We start from the raw sequence: 17,082 nt of genomic DNA on the forward strand, positions 1-17,082 counted from the left end.
CCGTATGCTGTAACCCGTATCCTGCCCCGGGAGCGATGACATCCCCCGCTCCCAGCTGATACCTCGCCTCTCGGCTGTGTCGGTGTGTGCGTTCGTCATTCAGCAGGATTTATGCTCAGCAGAAGGGAAGTGGGTCCGTCTGCGCTTGTCCCAGCGCCGCGTGAGTCACGCAATGGTTAAACATGGCTCTGTTAGCTGGATGCTGGGAATTTTGCTTTCCAGCAGGATGGAGGTGGGAGCCAGAGCTCCTGCTAACCCCGAGCAAATCCCTGTCTGCAGGGAACGGGCTTCTTCCCCGAAGGCTCCCACCTCCTGAGCAGCAAACGTCCCCCAGCGCTGGCCACAAACGGGGGTCTCTGTGGCCACGTCGGGCTGCCAAAGCAAAGGGAGCCGGGCACCGTGCTCCGGCCCTGGGTGCTGCCCCTGGGGTGAGGACGGATGGGCGAGGGTGCGGGGGTGGTGAGTGTGGCATTGGGTGGGCTGCTGGGGTGGGGGGCATTTCCAAATGAGCTGGTAAGGAGTGTTTGCACCTCAGAAGGTCCTTACTCACGGGGAGTGGTGCTGGGGCTGGAGCCCAGGCTGGGGGTGCCAGGAGCTGCTCTGCTGGCTGCGGCCAGAGAAATCAGTGCATGCACAAGCATCCTAACGCTCCCCCTTCCCCTCACACAGGTCTTTAGACACTGCTCCTCTGCCCGCCTGGACAAGGGAAATTCCTGCAAAATCCTCCTTGGTGACGTGTGTCCTCCAGGCAAATCCCTGCGGCTGGGTTTCTGAAAGCTGCCCGCTCCGGTGGCGTCGTGCTTGGTCCTCCTGCCTGCAAGAGGAGTAAAGCTGGGCTTGCACCCGGCACGTGGCCATCTTCCCTCTCAGATGCTGCCCGTGCTCCGAGGGACACTGCCGGGGACGAGCCGGCCCCCCAGCCATGCGGCGTGGGTTTGAAAGGCCGTGGAGCGCCAGCGAAGGAAAGCGGCAAAGATGCTGAAGGCAAAGCTCCGACAGCCCTGCCTGCAAACTCAGCCCGGCTGCCCCACACCCGGCGAGGCTGTGCAAAACCCGTGTGTCTGCGGGACGGCCGAGGGGGACAGTGAGGGGGACACCAGCTATTGGCAGAAGAGGGGGAGCAGAGGTGGGCAGAGGTGCCGTCAGCTCCGGGATACTCCTGCCTCCGAGCCGGTCGAGCAGAAGGGATGGACAGGGCCGCTGGGAGGGAAGGCAAGCGGGAGCTGCCGGCAGGAGCCCGCGGGGCTCAATGGGGATGCACTGGGTCCCACATTGGACAGTGGCAGCCTGTCCTCGGTGGCTGAGCCTGCAGTCCCCCCAAAATGCCCCGGCTCTGCCCCAGAGCTGCCCCCCACAGCACCCAGCCCTATGGCCGACCCCAGCCAGGAGTGGAAAGTGGTGAAGATCCAACGGGTCCTCATCAACCCCATCGGTGAGCCGAGGAAAGCAGGTAAGAGAAACCCCCTTTAGCCACCATCCCACATCCCGAAAAGCACTGCTGTGATCCCAGTGCCAGGGCTGCCGCTGCACGGCACAGTGGTGGGAACGCCCGGCTCTTCCCAGGGCAGGACCTCCGCTGGGTTAGCAGTCCCAGGCTCCCGGCGAGCTGCTGGGACTTTTTTAGCTTGAGATGATCTCTCTGGCCTTAAAAATAAGGAGGAATCTGTAGCTTTTCTCAGGAGGGGGGTGGGAAGGCAGCCGGTGGGTTCCCACGGTCTCCGAAAGCTCAGCCGAACCCCGAGTGTGGCACAAGCCGGGTGGGCTTCCTGGCCCTCACCCTGGCCTCGGGGCTCAACAGGACCCTGCCAAAAGGAGAGTGATGAGGGCCAGCTCCTGGGGCGCTGCCTGGGACAGGGACACGTCTCCCCAGTTGGTCAGGGCAGGGATGGCCCCGCATTCATTATGTGGCTTGGGGCCATCTCTCTTTCGGCTCCCGGTTTAAAAATTAAGCACTTTATTTCAGGCTGGTTGGTTCCTACAATGCTCTCTGCCATCGCCTCGCTTCACAGCCTTGTTTCGCAGCCACTCCTCTCTGTGACTGTCCCTTCAGCCACAGGGACACAAATACAGGCACATATCTAGGGTTACCACAGCCACTCCCACGCCTGGACCTCCCCACCCGGGGAAGATGCTCCCACGGGATCAGACCCATCCTCTTACAGGCATTTTTAAACCCTGCTTCCACCCTTCTTTCTATTTTGCTCCTGCCCAGCTGTTATCGCAGCTGCCATGCGGCGCCGGGGCCGGTGTGTCACTGTCCCCATGGGATGGTGTTATCGGATGCTGCTGCTCTGCTCAGAGCCTGGTTTTCCCAAAGCAGCCCCCAGGATGGGGAGGGACAGGACCAGCCGGGGATGCTCAACATGAACCTGGTGCCCAGAATCCATCCCCTGCCTTTTTGGGGTGTCAGACGTCCTCAAAACCAGTGGCTCCCTGGATGGGACAAGGGCTGCGAAGCTCAGCCAAGCCCTTTGGCTCACTGCTGCCCCGGCAGCTCCCCGGGCCGTACGGGCATCCTGTTTCAGGGCTCAGCGCACAAACCAGACGGGCCCAAATAGGCTTCCCGTTTCTCACTCTGCTCTGGGATGGCAGATCTGCGGCAGGGAAAGGTCAGGTCTGCCTGACTCTGTCCAGGCTCAGCATTTTCCTAACCCGCGCCACCATCCAGCACTTTTGCTGCCAGCCTGGAATTTTAAAGTAACTCAACAGGTTTGTTGGAAAGAGTTTGTCTGTCCCGTTTCCTCCCCCTCCGAGTGAGATCACCACCAGCCGCTGCCTGCGGGACCCGTCAGACTTTCCAGAGCCTCCGGGCAGGATGTCACTGAGGGTCCTGAGCGCCGGCAGCAGTGCAGGAACCTTGCAAAAAAACCTGCAGCTTTGCAAAGGGGAGGTTTGGTTCAGAGCAGGGACGGCAGCAGAGGAGGGAGGGAAGGGCACGTTCCCTTGCAGGTGGCAACGGCGCTGCCTATGCAGCAGGGTGCTTGCAGGAGCATCCCAGGGAGGTGCTGGGGATTTGCTCCTCTTCTCCTTGGCTGGCTGCGGGTAAAATACACACACGCACCCACACACGCACACCCTGTGCAGCTCCTGCAAGAGAAAGCGGTGCATCCATCCGCACCCAAAATCATGCAGGGGTGGTCCCGCGAGCTGGGCGCCAAGCAGGTGCCCCCCGAGCGGTGCAGACCCACCCAGGCAGGGCCCGGGTGCCCCTTTGGTCCCCATCCAGCAGCCCAAGGCCAGGCTGGCTGCTCCCAAATATCCGGCGCGGCGGCCCGAGCTGGTTGGCACCTCTCGGGGCAGGCTGGGGAGCGCAGGAGCCCCGGGTAGAGGCAGCGGCTGGGAGATGCAGGAGGCAGGACTGGTTTCTCTGTCTGGTGTGCAAATAAACGGAAGGTTTCGCTCCCTGGGGGCTGCCGAGCCAGCGCCAGTCTCCCTCAAAAACCAGAAAAGCACAAAAAAGCAAAGAGGGGCAGGAAGAAAGGAAATTAGAAAGGCAAAAAATAAGACCAAGAGCTCATCCTGCGGTGTGGACAGGGGCGGGAGGGGGTGAGGCTGGTCCCGATGCCTGGGAGCTCGGCAGCCCCAGCGGGAGCGGGGTGGTGGATGTGGGAGGCAATGCTGGCTCCCCGGGAATCATCTCGCCCAGGGCTGTAGTCCCCCATCACTGGGAGCAGACCACCGCTGGGCTTTCGGTGCTCTTCCCGAGGGTCCCCAGGGTGGTGACACCGGTGCTGGATTTTTGCCCAGCTGCAAGTGCCCCAACTTTTTAGGGATGGGGGAAGCCGGCAGCAAGGGGGAGGCCTGGGTAAGGTGCTGCAGGTCCCCAGCAGTGCTGGGAGGAGGGAAAGGGGGTGAGGGCTGGGGTAGAGGGGATGCTCAGGGCTGGGAAAGGGGGATGTGCAGAGCTGGGAAAGGGGGATGCCCCAGGATGGGATACGGGGATGTGCAGGGCAGGGATATGGGGATGCCCCGGGCTGGGCAAGAGCATGCCCCGGGCTGGGCAAGGGGATGCCCCGGGCTGGGTAAGGGGATGCCCCGGGCTGGGCAAGGGGATGCCCCGGCCGCTCTCACCCCGGGGCTCGGGGCAGAGCCAGCCGGGACGGGAAGCGGCGGGGCAGGGCCGCCGGGAGCAGCCGGGGCGGCTGCCGGTGCCGTCGGGGAGGGGGACCCGGTCCCGTCCGGTCGCTCGGGCGGGGCGGGCAGGGGCAGGGCCGTCGGGACCCGCCACCCCCCGGCCCCGTCCCCCGCCCGCCGCCCCCCCCCCTCCCCGGGCCCGCTCCGAGGGCGGAGCTGCCGCAACTTTCCTGCCCGCCGCCTCCTCCCCGGTGCAGTCGGGCTGCGAGGGGCGGCGGCGGCACCGGCACCGCGGGTAGGGCCGGGGCTGGGGGGGCCGGGGCAGGGGCCGGGGGGCCGGGGGGGCCCAGCGCAGAAGCGGGGCGGGGGGAAGTGGGAGCGCAGAGGGGGGTGACCGGGGATCTGGGGATGTGCAGGGGTGCTGGGGGCTGGCAGTGCACGGGGAGGGGGGGGGGTTTGGGGGTCCGGGGGTGCACGCCCACCTCCCCCGTGGGGTGCTGATGGTGGGCGGAGGGCAGGGGAGTGGAGCCGCAGAGAGCCCCGGGGGAGAGGAGGGCTACGGGGGGTTTCTCTGCCGGTAAATGAGCCGGGCGGGTGTCGGTTCCCTCTGCCCACAGCCGAGGGTCCGGCACGGGGCGTGGGCGGCACAGCGGGGGGCCGTGGGGGGCCGTGGGGGTCCCCCCCGGGGCTCAGCAGGGTCGCACCGCCCAGCTCTGCCAAGCGTCTTCCCAGGCAATGTCCCCGTCCCCCCCGGCGGGGACGTGTCCCCTTCCCTGGCCGTGCCACCCGGCGCTGGAGACACGAGGTCTGTCCCTCCGGCTTGGCAGCCAGCGGGATGGATCCCTTACGCGTTGTGCAAGGGACAGGCGAAGGCCCCGTTTCATCCCGCTCCCCTCCCCGCTCCCTCCATCCAAGCCGAGCCAGATGACCTTCTCTCGCCAGGCCAGCGCCTCCGGCTCATGGCACCAGCCCGGCGGGGCTGTCACCGGGGCCCCAGCAGCCCGGGATGTGTCGCGGCGAGTCCGAGCACCGGCAGGTGTAGGGGAGCTGGGACTCACCTGCCAGGCGGGATGGGGTCCCCGTGGTACCCGACCATGGGATGGGCTGGCTCTGCTGCGTGCCAGGCAGATGGATGGCAGGGCAGCCTGGAGGAGGTCTGCCCGGCTCCAGCCTCCTTTTGCAAAGCTAAAAGCTGAATTTTGGCCAGCTGGGGAAAGGTGCTGCCTCCACTTTTGCTGTAGCAGCAGCCTCTTCTTCCCCAGTGCAGATGCACACGGGGCTGGGGCTGCTCGCTGCATCCCCTCGGCTCAGCGTGCCCCGGGGAAGCGGGGCTGGGGCAGGGGCAGCCAGTCCCTACTAAAGAGCAAAACCCCCCCCAGCCCCTTTTCCTTCTCCCCACGGGTGGCAGATGGGTGCCCCAGGGCTTGGTGCTTGGAGACTGCAGGGCCATTTTTGGCAGGATTTGGGTGCTGAGCACCAGGCAAGGCTGGGGCATGGCTGCGAGCCGGGAGGAGCATTGGGAGGCAAACAGCTCCAAATCCAGCAAAGCCCTTGTGAACAGAGCGCAGAGAAAACTTGCAAGCGCATCGAATTTTCTCGCTGTGCCAGATTTTGTCACTGGCAAAGGCACCCGAGAGGAGAGGCCCGGCGTGGTGCGCCCTGCCAGGCAGGCGAGGCTGCTCCCGCCACGGCACCCACTGCTTGAGCCGGGGCTTTTTGGGTCTGCAGGGCCAGCGTGGATAAAAACTTCATGGAGGTTTTATATCTGGGATATAGGAGGGTTGGAAGGTGGGAATGAGGCAGAAAATTGCAATATTTTTATCCTTGTTTGAATCATATCTGTTTCTAGCTAGCTCAACTGCCTGTCTGTGCTACCCGCCTTGTTTTCCTAGCAGCAGATTATTTGGGATAACTCAGGGAGCTGTAGGGAAGCACAGACTTAAATGTGTGTGGGTTAGTGCGCATTGCAAAAAATCCTGCACAGCTGGAGTTGGGGCAAAAGGCCAGTTGGCTTCTTTGCCAAAAAAACTGCTTACATTTCCTCGGTGTCCAAGGCCCTCGATGTTTGGGTGAAAGCACTGGATTCCCCCTCCCCAGCACCGCCCAGCTGTAGGTGTGCGTTCGGGTTCCTGGCAGGGAGGTGGCACGGCGGCGGCATGCGTCCCTCTGGAGATGGGGTTTGTCTCGGTTTAATTCTTGGTTTTGCTGGTGGGGTTTTTCCAGCAAGAGGGACCGTTTGGGTTGACCCACAGCAGCCCAAGAAATGTTTGGAAAGAAGGAAAAGCGCCTGCTGGTTATAGATGGCGGCTGCTGCACTGTGCGAAGGTGGATTTGGGGTTTCTGCCTGGCCCTGGGGCCAGTGGGCCATCCTGAGCATCCTCCTGCGAGCTGGCCAAGGTGGGCTGCAGCAGTGGGATGGCCGAGCATCCAAACCAGGAGCAGGCTAGGGATAGATTTTGGAGTCACCTGCCAGCCTTGAGTCCAAGATTTCACACAGCCTGTTGCATCCCGCCAGCCCCACCAGGACTCCGATATCTCTTGGCTTCTCTGCACAAGGACTTGTCACCGTCACGCCTGGTGCTCGCAGCCGCCCAGATCTCCAAGGTGGCAGCTCCCAAATCACTGGTTTTCTTCATGTGACATCCTGGCCACATCAAGACCGGCAACTGAATCTGTCAGCTCAGAGAGCCCTGGGGTGTCTCCCCTCCCTGCAATTTGGGGCCAAATCCTCGTCTCATTCCAGCTTTTGGAGTTGATGTCAGGGCAGGGCAGGCTACAAGCAGGGTCTGATACGTCCTTCACCATCATTTGGGGTCAGATGGTGACTCCAGCCTTTGCTGGCTGGACTGCAGATGCTCTGCAGTAGCGCTGTGCGGGGGGACCCATCCTTTGCATGGAAAACTGAGCTGGAAGGAAATTTTTTTTCCCATCTGGCCAGGAGGGGAGAGCAACAAAAATGCCTTTCATCACCTTCGTCATCCTCGCTCCGGAGGAGACAGCACAGTACGTGCTGCGGGAAGGATGACTGACAGGTCGGTAAGAAGCTGTTAAGCTCTGCACTTGGGGAATGTTGCTGGAAGTAACCCCTGGAGCAAAGGGAAACCTATGGAACAAGTGCCTATATAAATATATAGATAGAGGTCTACAGGTTCCTCTGGCTCGAGCCGAAGTGCATTGCACTGAAATAGCACTTGGGGGCTGTTGGCCGGCTGCTCACATGCCCCGGGAGCCCAGCGATCCTGTGGGGCACAGGGAGCATCTCCTTCCCTGGCATCCCTGGACCGCAGGGCTGGGGGCTGCCGGGGGACCCCCAGCACAGGGACGCGGCAGCGGAGAGGGCTGGCGGGGCTGGGTTCATTGTTCTTGGAAGAAGGTGGGACATTTGGAGAGGGGAGACGTTTCCTTCCCGAAGGGCAGCGTGGTGGAGAGCTGGTGCGCGGCGTGGGAAGGAAGGAAGGAAGAGTGGAAGAGCGCGAGAAGAGCCAGTCACCCTTCGGATTTTGGACTGGACTCCTGTTAATGGGCGGAAGCCGGTTTCCAGTGCCGTGCGAGCCCCAGGCGCCCTCGGCCGCGCATAGTTTTGCTTTCGCCTCCTCCCCGTGCCACTTGGGCTGCCTTCAGCCCTGCATCCCTTCTCCTCCTCCCCAGCACTTGGACATTTTCAGCACATTGAGCTCCCTCCCGCCCGCCTGGGGCCAGGGGGAAGCACCCACCCGGAGTCCACCTGAGGCTCCCTGGCTGGCAGGGGACGGTGGCGAAGGACGAAGGGATATTCCCTGCAGTTGGAAGGGGAGTGAGGGATGCAGGACCCTCCCCGGGTAATGGGGGTCCCTCCGGCCACCGCAGCAGATGGCTAAAGATCGAATAACCTCATCCTGCGGCTCAGACGGGGGGGAGGAGGGATGGAGGTGGTCCCTGCCCTTCGGCTGGGAATGGGATGTCATCCGGGGTTGAGTGATGATGAGCCACATTTGCAGCGGTGCCTGCAGAGCTGGGTTGCGGGCTGCAGGGTCCGTCTGTCCATCCACTCGTCTGTCTGCTGGGCTGTGTGCGACTGTGCAAGCAGGGCGGTGTACAGGGTTGTTCTCTGCAGTTTCCTCTGGCCTGCCAGAGGCTTCAGTGCTCTCCATCCGTGCGATAAAAATTAGATGTGAAGAGCAATTATTATCCCTCCCATCCCCACTAGTATCCTGAGGGATTCGCTTCCAGTGGGCTAGGGTGGAGCAGCTCGGAAATGGCAGGGGCAGAGTGGCTGCTGGAAGCACGTACGGGATGGGGGGGCTGCAAGGCGATGATGGGAGCAGATGCCAGGTGGGGGATTTCGGGTGGGGGGGCTCCCACCCAGCAGTAACGCCTGGCCCAGAGGGAAGCCTGTGCCCGGGGCGGCAGCAAGGGATGGGGATATCTGGGGGCAAAATCCCAGGGGACAAATCCTGGTGCTGGTCCCGGCTACACAAGAGTGTATCCAGCGGCTAGTCCAAGCAGGAATGGGCTGGCCAAGAGCTGAGTCATCCCTCCAGCACGGAGGAGATCCCCCAAGGCCCCTTGGTTGCTGTTAAAAGGCAGTAGCAAGAGCAAGAGGCTGCGAAATGGCTCCGCCGAGAGCTCAGCTTCTTAGGCGGCCTCGGCCTCCGAGGAAGTGGGGATGCTCGGCTTGGAGCATGAATTTCGCAGACAACTGGAGCCTGTGGCTTATTTCTCAATGGCTCCTTGGCCGTATTTCTCCTCCATTTCAGAGATAAAGGCGGTGAAGGTGACCCCGTGGAGTGGGAGCCACGGTGCTGGCCGCCCTCCAGCCAGCCCGGCCGGAGGAAACCGCGGCCCCGCTCTGTGCCGCCGCCAAAGCAAATAGAAATGGGGCGTTAAACAATGCTGGGCGCTAACCGGGGGAGATGTTGGCCGCCGGCATCGCCGCTGTGGACGGGCTTCTCGTCTCCAGGAGAGGGTTTCCAGTGGCATCTCTGCCTCCTCTCCCCCGTGCCCAGCCAAAACCCTCTTCTCGGGCAGCCCGAAGGCTTCATCCACCCTCCTCCTCCTCCTCTCCAGCTGCTCCAGGGAGGCAGAGCCATCCTGCACGCCTTGGCGGTGCTGGGGCCGGGGCAAGGGCTTGCTGAGTGCTGAGGGAGGCGGGAGGGATGAAGGGTGAGGAAGAGGAGATGCCCAGCTTGCAGCAGCCCTCCTGCTTCACCGTGGGCTCGCTGGAAGGATTTGGCTTAGTCATTCATCCCTTCCCTCGCTGGTAGGCTGAGCCACTGCTGAAAATATCCTGGAAGGCTCCCAAGCGGCACAGAAGGCAAGAAAATGAGAAACACATGAAGGAAGGGATGGGAAGGGAAGGGATGGGAAGGGAAGGGATGGGAAGGGAAGGGGAGCGGGTGCTGTCAGCGCCCCGAGGAGCAGGGCTTGGGGCGGGTGGCCCTGGCCACCCACCTCCCTGTGGGGGCCAGAGCAGGGACACCCCATCACAGCCATCCTGGCAGCGCCTTTGGGGAGGGGGCTGCACCCTTGGTGGGTGCTGGGGTGATGCTGATGCTCCGCACCCGCGTCTGTCCCCGAGCAGTGGCCTCGGCGGGGCCGGGGACGCTGCCCTTCCCGCGGGCGCTTCAGGGCGCGCTCGTAGGAAATTGCTCACCCCAAGAAAATGCGTTCCCGGCAGCTCCACATCCTTTTGGCCTTCGGGAAGGGCTGGTGCCCTGACCTTTTGGCCAGCACATGAGAAGCCCAGCGGCACTCCGGCCACTCACCGCAGGGCTTTCGCCGGGCTTTTAGCACTTTGCTTTTAGCATTTGCGTAGGCTCCCAAGGCATGAGGTTGGTGCCTTGCTGTGGGCTGTGTCTGTGTCCAGCGGGTCGGGATCTGCACAGCTTCTGTCGGCTGCTGCCATCTCGTGTTGCTCCGTAAGTCAGCCCCCAGATGGGGCTGGCCACTGGCTTTTCCATGAGGTTATGGCAAGCTGGCATCTCCCCACTGATGCTGGATTTGCTTTTCTGCCCACTCGGGGCTGAGCATGCCAGGATTTGGGGCGAGGGGCTGGGGGACAGATGCTGACCCCTTCCCTGCCCGCTGTCTCTTCGAGCCGGAGGCCAAAACCATGTGAGCTGCAACCTGAGACCTGCCGAAGCCCTTGGAGAAATTCCTTTCCCATACGGTCACCGCAGTGGGACAGGAGGAAAGGTCCTGAGTGCCCCTGGGTGTCTCCTGGGCTTTGCCGTCTGTCCCCCCAGCGTGCAGAGCTGCAGCTCAGTGTCTCAGCTCTGGGTCCCCATCGCCCCTGGACTATGATATCCCCCGGCATACCCCAGCCCCGGAGCATCCCTCCGGCCTTCTCCCAGCTGCCGGGGAAGGGGTTGGGATGCTGAGGGATACCTGGAGGAAGGGCTGCCGGTCCTGGACAGAGAGGGCTGGGATCCCATGTGCCTGCTGAGCCCCCCTAACCCCCCTCTCCCCCTTGCCCAGGTCTCTCCCGCAGTGCCAGCCTCTCCGAGAAGGAGCTGAAGGAGGCGAAGGCGCGGAGCCAGAGGATCGCAGCACAGCTCACCACGGCACCCGGCCCCAGCTCCAAGGGCGTCCTCCTCTTCAACCGCCGCAAGCAGCGCGTCGACGGGCTCGCCGAGGCCGGGCATGGCGGGGGGCTGCCGCTGAGCCCTGCGCCCCGGCCTCGGCAAGCAGCCATGGAAGAGGGTGAGGGGCAGGGGACAAAGCCAGATCCCAGCCAGCCCGGCACGCCAGGAGAGGAGCTGCGGGCAAACGCCTCCCTGTGCCGGGAGCCGCCTGCCGAAGCCCAGCAGGTCCCGCTTAGCATCTACCTGAAGGAGAACATGGCGTCGGCTGCCACCAACGGCATGCAGAACCGGGCTGCCGGCAGGATGGAGAGTGGAGTCGGGGGGCTCGGGGAAGCGGGAGCCCCTGCAGGGCTGAGCACAGCGGCTCTTGCCCTGCCACAGAGCCCCGAGGAGGGGAAGAACGGCGAGGTGCCTGATGAGGTGCCCAGCGCGCCGGCGGGGACTGCCATGGGGACAGCATCCCCAGCCGGCCAGCAGCAGAATGGGGCATGGGGCCGGCAGTACTACGAGGTCCATCTCACCCTGGCCAAACCCAAGCCTGTGAAGAACCGGACGGCCAGACCCTTTGGCACCCAGACGTCCCCCGCCAGCAGCCAGCCCGTGGAGGGACCCCCTGCTGCTGAGATGCCCCCACCGCCCACCTATGCGGAGACCCTGAGCAGCCCCCCGCCGCTCACCCGTGTCCGCTCGCCCCCAGCCTACTCGGCCCTGTACCCCCCTCGGGAGCAGAAGATGCTGCCAGGTCCCCCCCTGGGCTACGGGGTGAGTGGACCGAACCCCCTGCCCAAAACGGGGATCCTGGAGGAGTCGGCCGCCCGCAGAGCCAGCAAAAAGTCCATGTTCACCTTCGTTGAGAAGCCAAAGCTGGGCCCCAACCCCGATCTGCTGGACCTGGTCCAGAGCGCAGACAGCAGGAAAAAGCAGAAGGAGCAGGGGGAGCCCAGTGCTGAGGATGAACCCTTCGCCCTCGGGGCTGAAGCTGCCAACTTTGTCCCCAACAACACAGCCAGGGGCGGGCAGCACCTCCCGCCGGCCGACGATGCTCCGGCGTGGTCCTCCTGCCTCAAATCCCCCACCATCCAGCCCAAGCCGAAGCCGCAGCCCAGCCACAACCTCAGCGAAGCGAGAGGGAAGGGGGCCGAGCTCTTCGCCCGCCGGCAGTCCAGAATGGAGAAGTTCATCATCGAGGCTCCCTCCCAGCCCAAGCTGCTGCGGTCCCCGTCACCCACCATGTCCCTGCCTCCCTCCTGGAAGTACGATGCCAACGCTTGCCTGTCGCCCATGGTCTCCAGACACGCCTCCAAGAGTCCCTCCAGGCCCTCCAAAACCCCCCCCGCATCTCTGTATGGCAGCAACCTGATGGAGAACGAGGTCTCCCAGAAGGAACTCGAGATCTCCAAGCACCAGCCCTACCAGCTCCAGTCTTCGCTCTTCATCCTCTCCCCATCCAAGGGGCCAGCGAGGTCCATGCCCCAGGAGGTGCCTCCACCCAGACCCTCTCTTCCCGATGCCTACCCCTACCCTCAGCAAACCTCCTGCCCGACCTCTCCATTGCCTCCTTCCCCTGTTTGGCATCCCCCTGCCGTGCCCAGTGCCGGCCAGACCGCCTCCAGCCCCTTCCCCGGCGCTGCTGGGGCTCTGCCCCTGACTCACGGCAGCCGTGCCGGTCCCGGAGCCCCGACCGAGGTGCTGCTGGCCTCCCCGTGCCACCTGCTGCCGCCCCGAGCGAAGGGGGGCTTCCAGGCGCCCCGGCCCTCCTACTCCACCAGGAATGCCGGCATCGAGCCGCAGGTGTGGAAACCTTCTTTTTACTACAAGTAGCGGTGGCGGAGATAAAAACACAGGGGGTTTAGGCTTCCCTCTGCCAGCCGAGTCCTCCCTAACCGCTCACAGGTGTGCCAAAAGCCAAACCAACCACAAAAAAGGGGGAAAAAAGAATAGGAAATAGAAAAAAGAAGTAGCTGGGAGGCTGCAGTGCTGGGACCGTGGGTGAGACAGGCGCTGCTGAACCCTCAGTGTAATGGGAGCCAAGGGGAGGTGGCAGGAGTCAGGGGCGTAGAGCCCATGGGATCCCAAAGAGCCGTCGGGAGCCTGCCCGTCCCACGGGACCGCCGGCACTTTCTCTCTTCTCTCACCTGGAAACTGTATGGAGCATCGCATCTCTGGCTCCGTTCTTTCCTCACCTCCTGCCTTTCCAGCTCTTGTAGCCGGCAGCTGCCGGCTCTGCCTGCTCACCCGCAGCCCCTCTGTCCTGCTGGTTCCTATTGACCTCCTACCAAAGCAAACCCGGAGGGGACACACCACCTTTCCGCCTCACTGTGCCTGCTCCTGTCTCTTTTGCTGCTCCTTCAGGATCTGTCCTCATTTGCTTCCATGCCACGGAGGAGAGCCACATCCCTGGGGGAACAGTGGAGCCCCACGGTGCCGGGGACACCGCGGGGTCCCTGTCCCTCCCCAGGCTCGGTGCTGGAGCTGGCAGCACTGCTTGGCACGGCCGGGAGCGAGGGATGTGCCGGGCGGAGGAGGGCAGGGCCAGCTCGGCGATGCTCAGCCTGATGCTCGTGGTCCAGCCCGTGCCTCTGCCCGTCCCTTGCTCCCACCGCTCTCCCTACAGTAACGAGTTGCCTTTCGACTGTGCTTTTATTTCTCCTGTGTTTTTCTTTTTTTTCCCCCTTCTTTCTGAATACACTCTCTGCGCTGTCAGACCTGGCTCTTCTCTTTCCTGCCAGCTGGGGAGCAGCTGCTGGGCGATGGACCCCGGGGCGGCGCAGGGGGGTCTCCGCACATCACCCGGGGGGAAGCTTTAGGAAGCTGCAGGTAGTGAGAGGTCCTGGGTCATGTTTTGGGCAAGGCTGATTAATTGCAGGCTCAGCCTGCCCCGACCTCCTCGGCTGGTGAGGGGGTGCAGAGGCAAATGCGTTTTTGGGGAGCCCTTGGGGGGGGTGCAATGCATGAGGATGCATCCCCAGTTCCCGCAGGGCTGAGCCAGCACGGAGCTTGGCCTGGCACCAGTCCTGCCCCTGTCCCTCTGCTCTGTCCCCTTCATCCCCCTGAGTGGTGCCGGCACTAACCCGCTCTCTGTCCCCCTCCAGGAAAGGCGGCTGTCCCTCCCCGCCTCGCCCACCTGGACGCCCCGGCTGGCACGGTGCCCGGGCAGCCTGGACGGCTGGGCCAGCCCGGCCTCGGTGCCCGAGCTGGACGAGGGACCCCCAATGTCCCCTCCATGGAGTGAGAGGTCCCTGTCCCCGTTGCGGCAGGACGCCGACCCCCGGGCCAGCCGGCAGATGCAAGCGCGGCTCGCCAGGAACATCATCAACGCTGCCCGGAGGAAGAGCTCCTCTCCCAAAGCCGTGGGGCCGGAGGGCTCCCGGCCCTTCACCCCCATCCCCGCCGGCCCCCCCAGCCTGCCCCAGTCCCCCCAGCTGGTGCGACTGGAGAGCTCCAGAGCCCCAGCACTGCAGGCTGCCAGCAGCATGCCAGGGAGCCTGGGCAGCCCCTCGCCCACCCACAAAAGCCCCCTGCGATTGCCCCGGGTGGATGGCCCCCAGTTTTGTGCCTCCCCTGGGATGCCCCGAGCCGCCTGGGCAGAGGGTCGCCGGCTTCTGCTGCCACCCGGTGTGTCCTGCCCCGTCCCCAGGCTGTCCCCCAGCCCCAAGAGCCCCCTGCCATCCCCTGTGGTGGGTGGGCGATCCTCGGCCAAGCGCTGCACCTCCCGGTCCCCGACAGACTCGGACGTCTCCCTCGACTCCGAAGACTCGGGGGCCAAGAGCCCTGGCATCCACAGCTTCAACCTCTGTCCCCGGGGCTGGACCGGCAGCCTGCGGCTGAAGCCAGGGGGGCTGCCCTCGGGGGCCCCCTGCACCTCCTAGACGAGCCGGTCCCGGCCAGGCCACCCTCTCCCCGGTCCTGCCAGCCCTGGCGATGCCACTCACTGGCCCCCTCCCAGGGAACACCCCAACCCTCGGGGCTGAGGTCCCCAAAAACCAGTGTCCTCGCTCCCCGGTGGAGCTGCCACGGCCCCTCCGCGTGCCGGCGGGGTCAGGTGCCTCCCTTTGCCCGCCATCCCATGGCCCAGCTCTATTTTTACCACCCTAACCTTTCGGGGTGCGTGGTCAGCAGGCAGAGCAGGCAGCAGGGGGGAGCCAGCCCCCGGCACGGCCCCCTCCCTCCGCAGCCCTGCACCATGGAGCAGGGATGGGGACAGGCTCCGTGGTCCCCTGCGAGTCCCCTGTCCCCAGCACCGGGCTGTCACAGACCCTGGCACCCGGCAGCTCTGCTTTCCTGGGTGGCACGGCTGGTGCTGCTGCCCGCGGGGTCATGGTGTACCCGGCACGGGTGGGCAGTGCCAAGTGGGTGCCGCGGCCAGGGCACCCTCTCCCACTCTCTCCCAGCCTCCAGATCTGGCTGGTTTCAATTGAAACCAGATTTTGAGGAGGAAAAGTTATTTTTTTATTCCAGCCCCCAGCCCCCCAGTCCTTCATTGCCTTCTTTTTTTACTTTTGACCCATTCTCAAAGAAATTCCCCCAAATCCTTCCCCAGTGACCAAAAAGAGAGCCAAAGTTATTTATTGCCACATCAAGGGGACCATTTACAGGTGCCCTCCCACCCTGCCCGGGCAAAGAGGGACAGCCCCATCCCGTACCCTGTCACTGTCCCCATCCTGGGCTCACCCCATCCCTGTCCCCACCCCTGCAGGATGGAGGGACACAGGGGGACCGGCGGGTGCTGTGGCAGCCAGGGCAGGGGGGAGGAGGTGGGGGGCTGTGGGGGGGCCGAAGGAAGTGGTACAGGTTGCAGAGGGTTTGAGGGAGGTGTCAGTGCAGGAGGTGACGCTGAGAGTGTCTCGGGGACGAGCCAGTGTCCCCACGAGGAGCCCTGCGAGGGGCTGGGGAAGGGGCAGAGGTCCCCAAGGGCAGCGGTGTCGGAGGGAGGCTCAGGGGGGGCGATGGGGAGAGGAGGGCGTCAGGGTGGACAGAGTTATGTGGCAGAGCTGTGGGTGCCTGGGAGGGTGATGGGTCCCCAAAGCACTTGTCCCCACCCAGGGGTGAGCAGGAGCTGGCTGGGCTGCCAGGAGATGCTACAGCAGTGGCCGCAGCCACCGCCCAGGGGACACAGCCTTGGTGCCGGTAAGACCAGCACTGAGGAAGAAGGCTACGTTTGGGCTGTTGGGGTTCTGGCACGTTCCCCGTGCAGGGTGCCCCTGTCACCCCTTCCCTTTCCCCGGGCATGCTGTCGGAGCCAGCCCATCCCTGTCCCCCGGGGTCCCCCTGCCCTGCAGCCTGCCCTTCCTCTCGCCCCACCAGCCACCACGACCCGCCTTCGCCGCACAGTTGTATACCCAGCTCAGAAATAAACTGCCGTTATCCCACCCAGCCTGGCCTGCCTGGCTCCGATCCGTCCCCAGGGTGGCCTGGGCACACGTGGCACATGGCCACCTCCTGCTGCTGCTGCAAAGCCACCATCCTGGTCCCCAAGGGTCAGCTCCGCTCCGTGATGGCCCCATCCCCAAGGGTGAGCCCTGCTCTCTGCCGGGGTGATGGCGTTCTGGTCCCCAAGGGTCAGCCCTGCACTGTGCCGGGGTGACAGTGTCCTGGTCCCCAAGGGTCAGCCCTGCTCTGTGTCAGGGTGACAGCATCCTGGTCCCCAAGGGTGAGCCCTGCTCTGTGCCAGGGTGACGGCATCCCGGTCCCCAAGGGTGAGCCCTGCTCCGTGCCAGGGTGACGGCATCCCGGTCCCCAAGGGTGAGCCCTGCTCCGTGCCAGGGTGACGGCATCCCGGTCCCCAAGGGTGAGCCCTGCTCCGCCCCCTTTCTCAGCCAGAAATAGCTGCTGTCCCGCAGCCGGACCTTGGCATCTGGGCTGGAGCCCAGCACGGGTCAGGGCAAGCGGCAGGGAGCCCGGGGGTGCCACGGAGGGCCAGCTGGGACCACCGAGCGCTGGTGGCCGCGGCCTGGCTTTGGCCTCGTCCCCAGCCCAGCAGGAGAGCATCTTCGGTCCCAGGTGTCTGGGGTGTCCCCTGGCCAGGTACGGGAGGTGAGATCCTGTGCTGGGGTCAGCGGGTGGGTGCGTGGGGCTTGGGGACGTCCCAGCCTTGGTGGTGGGGACATCGCCCCCGTGGGGGTCAGGGTATGGTCTCCCCAGCGGGGGGTCAAGGGAAGGACAGGGCGCAGGTCCCACGCTTGTCGTGCGGATGGTTAATGTTGAACTCGGAGCTGGCAGGGAGCTGCGTGCCAGGCAGCCACCGCTGTGGCCCTGCGGGGACCCCCTGCTCTCCAGGGCTCTTCAGGGAAGCTGCACAGCATCAGCCCGAGCCGAGGGACACCAGATGCACCAAAGAGGGCAGAGCCACCGCCCCGCTCCTCGCACTTGCTGAGCCCAATGCCCCGACCGCGCAGGAGGGTGCTGCTGCCGGTGGGCAGCCGGGGGGGCTCAGACCAGGGCTGGT

General features: G+C 64.4%; 1 protein-coding gene across 1 annotated transcript; it reads left to right on the top strand.

Annotated features, from left to right (window-relative positions):
- Positions 1–1,368: 1,368 nt before the first annotated feature.
- On the top strand, positions 1,369–15,363 carry SYNPO (synaptopodin; the record flags this gene model as incomplete). The annotated part of the gene is made up of 5 exons (XM_082324067.1): positions 1,369–1,450; positions 2,213–2,246; positions 4,332–4,369; positions 10,531–12,428; positions 13,730–15,363. The coding sequence occupies 5 exons, from the start codon at positions 1,369–1,371 to the stop codon at positions 14,504–14,506; spliced, it is 2,829 nt and encodes a 942-aa protein (XP_082180193.1). The 3' UTR covers positions 14,507–15,363.
- Positions 15,364–17,082: the final 1,719 nt, after the last annotated feature.

Source organism: Platalea leucorodia, assembly GCF_965183815.1.
Source record: "Platalea leucorodia genome assembly, chromosome: 11".
NCBI lineage: Eukaryota > Metazoa > Chordata > Aves > Pelecaniformes > Threskiornithidae > Platalea > Platalea leucorodia.